Source organism: Montipora foliosa, chromosome 4 (genome assembly GCF_036669935.1).
Source record: "Montipora foliosa isolate CH-2021 chromosome 4, ASM3666993v2, whole genome shotgun sequence".
In the NCBI taxonomy this organism is placed as follows: domain Eukaryota; kingdom Metazoa; phylum Cnidaria; class Anthozoa; order Scleractinia; family Acroporidae; genus Montipora; species Montipora foliosa.
Window position 1 is genome coordinate 22895599 of NC_090872.1, and position 5000 is coordinate 22900598.

A 5000-nucleotide genomic window follows, 5' to 3' on the forward strand; every position below is an offset into this window, starting at 1 on the left:
GCGGGAAAACAAAAACTTACGAACAAGTTACGTGTAGTTTGCTTTTGTCCCTGATTGGCCGTGACTATGGCGCAAGATTTTTAAGCCAATCATAAGATGTAGCCTTCTATCAATCCTGGAAACACGTGTTTCACAATTTATCGGTTTTCCCTTGGTCACACGTTACCGCTGCTTCAGAGGATAAATTCAATCAATATCCCCTGGATGCTGGGGCCCGTTTCTCGAAAGTCCCGAAAACTTTTCGGGCCCGAAAAGCCATCTGTGAAATTGCCAACCGCTTGTTTTGGAAAGCCGATCTTTTAACATGCTTTCAAGGTACCAAAAAGAAAATTAACTGTGAAGTTTGACGAATTAAATGCTCTCCGTTCTTGAGTTACAAAAGGAATAGCTCCTCGCTATTGTAGCACAGCCATAAATATCTCGCCAAAAAGAAAGGAGTGGAAAGTATTTCATGAACGCTCTACTCTTGGTTTTAAGCTGCTGCGGATGAAAACCCCTAGCACCCTGTGCAATGTCTAATGAATAACTCAGTTATCTGCTCTATCAAGCCGGTGAATAACGCAACGCATTGTTAAAACAACTGAGACTTCTTTTTGATAGGTTCCACTGTGGCGTTTTCGATGATCCTGATTTGCTCGATTGGAGGACATTTAAACACGTTTTCAAGGACGAGATCTGTCTCACCTCGCACCAGATTCAAACCGACATCGAGCGCCAGCTCAGGCGAGGAGGACAGCAAATAGTACTTCATGGCTTCAAGGAATTTACTATCGTCAAGAAACGCCTCGGCATTTTGTAAACATTCTTCTACGCTGGGTAGCCCTGCCTGGTTTGAATCAAAACAACGGAATCTCAGTTAACAATGGTTTGAGTGACATTGCTGTTTGGTGGGTCCGGAATGAACTCCAACAAGCATTGGAAACAGCCACTGGTGCCTTTCTTTCAGTGTTTTTACTTTAAAGCTGTTTTGGTTACTTAGAGCTGTTTTCAATTGAGTGTCGAAAGTAACTAGCGAATTACTTTGGTTTTGCATTACTTCACTCAGTGATTGGTTCAAAGTTCTCGCGCCACTTTTAGTGAAACCAAAACCAATCCTAGCCCACGCGTGCACATTTCCCGCGCTTTGTGTCGCCTACGTGTAATTACTTCGAGTTTTGATTGGTTTACTAGATTGTCTCCGTCCCTTTTGATTGACGAAAAGTTATTACTTAGGTTTTGGTTTTTCCGACACTCATTTGAAAACCGCTCTAAATGAACTGGTCGTTCAATAAACCACCCACAAGCTTCAAGCTGTTAATTGAGAGTTTGCGAACCGAGAGCGGATGCAGCAAAACCAGCACCACGGAACAATAACATGATTGGTTAAAAAAAAATGATCGTGCTGCACATGCGGCCGGCACGTAATTAAGTCAGTACATTTCTTTGCCGTACGCCGTGAAATATCCAACCTTAAAGCAAGCAAGCAAGCAAGCACAAGCATAAGTAACTTATGATAAGTGATAACGAACGTCGACATAACTCCATCAAAATCGACCACGGCCTCCGACATTTTGTTCAAATGCTCAGACGCTGGGAATCCGGAAAGAGTGCTTTAATTGGCCAGACACGGCCAGACGTAGTAAATGTCGTTGCGCTTTTCGTTTTCACACGGTATAAGGCGAACGCCAGCACAAGAAAAGGAAAAGCTTTGAGCCTTGTGTTTGCGTCTGTGTTTAAACTTGCGTCGAGGCGGTTTTCACCATGAAATGAGCGCTATTATCCTTTGCACTTATGCTTGCGCATGTCGCTAGTGAAAACCAGGCTTGAGGCTTCGAAGACCACGTGAGAATACCACAGCGAATCGTTCATTCTTTAACTTTAGTTTAAATCCATCTACGGGATACCTCGCCCCTATGGTGAATCCTCAATACAATGGAATAATCGCGGAAAACTCAAGGAAGCGCAAAATTAGGAACTGCGAAATGCCCTTCCACTATTGTTTAGCATTTAGAGGCGTTAGGAACAAATGAGGATACTCTATATGTTGTCCTTATTCAATGACGTGCAGTTAAGCTGAAGTGCACAACATACCTTTTCGTGCAATTCATTCAGTTCTGTGACAGTTCCCTGGCATCTAGCGCATGACTTAATGAGGTAGTTTTCACTGGTGGGTAATGTCTTCAGTAAGGTAATACAGGTGTCCCTAAATAACATTATGAAAACAATAATCTCGAGAATATTCCCTAAAATTAATCGAAAACTTAAAACAAACAGCGGCTACAAACAAATGCGCTTTATGATTATGTTTATAGCCGCTGTTTGTTTTATGTTTTTGATTAAGTTGAAATGGCAAAAGAGCAAGAATATTCCTGAAATTACTACAACGTCACCGCAGTCGAAACTTGTCAGATTCAGTCTCGGATTCAAGAGAGGAATTCCACACGACGACGGCATGTACTAAAATCCGGAACATCGGAACACTGGAACACCGGAACACCGGAACACCCTGGAGGTAACCCAAAACCCTCAATTTGGCTAACCCTAGGCCTAGCTAGGCCTTAAGTTGGTTTTTAGGCCTAGGGTTAGCCAAATTGAGGGTTTTGGGTTACTTCCAGGGTGTTCCGGAGTGTTCCAGTGTTCCTGATTTTAGTACATGCCCACGGCTACGGCTACGGCTACGGCAACGACACAAAAACATAACGCCATTGATCAAAAGAGGACAAATAATCGTGCTGCACGTGCGGCACGCATTTTAGCACGTGTTTTTGCGGTACTATGCATAACGTACAACGACGTGAAATCACACGATTTGAGGTTTTGACGACAACGTGAGCAGCAAATGTGAACCTTAACTCTAAGGCCGTTTACACGACAGAAAAATTTGGGTCCGGACCCGTGCGCCTATGGCCCTGCAGAAACTCCAGTGTTTCTTTACAAAAATTATGGGTCCGTACCGCTTTTTTGAAGGGTCCGGACCCAAATTTTTCTGTCGTGTAAACGGCCTTTCAGAAACCGCTCGTACCCAGTTTGTTTTACGATGGTTTCTCAAAGTCGCTAACAATGAACAAACGGCGCCAATCGCTAGCTATTGTAGATTACATAGGTTGTTTACCATTTACAAGAGGAAATCGGTTTGTACTAGGTTTGTTCAAATCATTGGTAAGCAAAAACTCCCAAATGGAGAAGCGTGTACCATTTACACAATTCGTTCAAGTTTACCGAGAGAATCTGGAGAAGGCAAAATCATGGAGAAATGCAAATGGTGAACACCTTTTCCCTTCGGAAATTTCGTAAAAACGAATGGTAAATAAGTTTTCCGTTTGAAAATTTCGGTTGGAAATGTTGGGCTACCTTTCAAGACATACCGAAATTTTTTGACATTTTGAGGTTTGAGGTTGGTTTGAGTAAGGCTCCAGCACTTGACTAAGTAGCCTGGCTTCTGGCTGTTATACACAATTGTGGTCTCATTCACACAGAAGCCCTTCAAGCTAATCCTGTCAAGCCGACCACATGCTGGAAAGGTCAGACCACAACACCGGGAACACTGTCCCCTACTCTTTTCGAATAGTGTGTGGGATCTTTAACGTCCCACAGAGTTAATGAACAAGGGTTGTGAGACGGGACCTCCGGCTTATCGTCCTTATCCGAGAAGACTAGAGAGTCTAACCATTTTCAGATGTAATCACAAAGGCAGCACTTTCTCCTCAGTTATTTAAAGACCCTGAGTGTTGGTCCGGCCGGAGTTGAACTCACGACCTCCCGCGTGACAGCCCGGTGCTCAACCAACTGAGCCACCGGTGCGCGGTAATGTAGGTTTTTTCCCATCACGCTCAACTAAATGGCCTTACCATTTTCATTCCACCGAAATTTCTGAAATGTTCTGGCAAATGATCAACAAACATTCACCTACATTGCTCTTACCATTTTCCCAATTTTTCGCACTTTCGCGAGAGAAGCTCCACGGCCAGATGATATTCAGGAGTGTTGTCTTTAAGCACCATTCCGACGCTAACAGCGAGTTCAAGCTCATTGCCTCGGATGAGTTTAGAAAGGGAAAACTGAAATGGTTGGAAAAAAACATGGTTAGCCCTTTCATTTAACGGACATAAGGTGTTGTAAAGCTCTTAGATCACAAGACCCTGGTCAAAGCGCCGGTTTTGCTGTTTTCGGGCAACGAAAGGTATTACTTTGTACTGTATCTCACAAGTTGTGTGTTCTATGCTCACAACCTGGGGCCAGTTGCTGGAAGCCTGGTTAGCGCTAACAGTTGGTTAAGAGGTATAAAAACCGGCTTCTGGTTTGCATGGTATTTAACGCCGGTTAGCGCTAACCATGCTTCGAGCAACCCAGGCCTGAGCAACAGAAAATCGTCGATTCTTGATCTTTACTCCACGATCGCTGATACCTGTCCAGTTATAGGGCACTTCTTCTATATGGTCTAGTGTGAAGGAGATCGCGAAATATTTAAGTAGACCGGCAAAAAGTCGTTGTCGTTCACGTTGCTTTATCTCCCTTACAACATTATTCCATGTAGTCTCCATTGATACAAAGCCGTTTTTTTGTCCTCAGAATGAGATTCTAAAAGAGTTGACACCGCCCACTTAGGAACGGCGGGAAAAAAAGAATTGAAACTAAAACCTTTATTGGTTGCGGTCACACTTGATAGAAACACAGTGTAACACCAATGTTGACACTAAAGTGGTTGCGGTCATACTTGAGATAAGCACATTGTGGGCCTAACACTAGTGTTGACACTACTCAAGGGTCAACTCTCGGGTTTTTTGAAACACTGAACAATACAACTTGATTTAACTCTAGTGTTAGCTCCCTAATGCGACCGCTACCATTGTCGTCGTGATCAAAGTCGAAAAACTCACTGCACGATCTAAAATAAGTTGCAAACGCAAACTGCACGTGGCATGTGAATATTTTCAATGGATAAGAAGAAAGTACACAAACTAACTGAAGACTTATTCGCTTGTACTTTCCGTTTCAGTTCCAAACGTAGTTAATGTGCTAAT

The 5000-nt window shown here is 43.3% G+C and overlaps 1 protein-coding gene across 1 annotated transcript in view; it reads right to left on the reverse strand.

Annotated features, from left to right (window-relative positions):
- The window catches only part of LOC138000304 (WD repeat-containing protein 17-like), a 39417-nt gene that overhangs the window by 5129 nt on the left and 29288 nt on the right, over positions 1 to 5000 (reverse strand). The window contains exons 22-24 of the mRNA XM_068846619.1: positions 3901 to 4037; positions 2071 to 2182; positions 685 to 826 (exon numbers count right to left, since the gene is read on the reverse strand). Coding sequence (XP_068702720.1) covers positions 685 to 826; positions 2071 to 2182; positions 3901 to 4037 — 391 coding nt within the window. The remainder of the gene's footprint in view (positions 1 to 684; positions 827 to 2070; positions 2183 to 3900; positions 4038 to 5000) is intronic.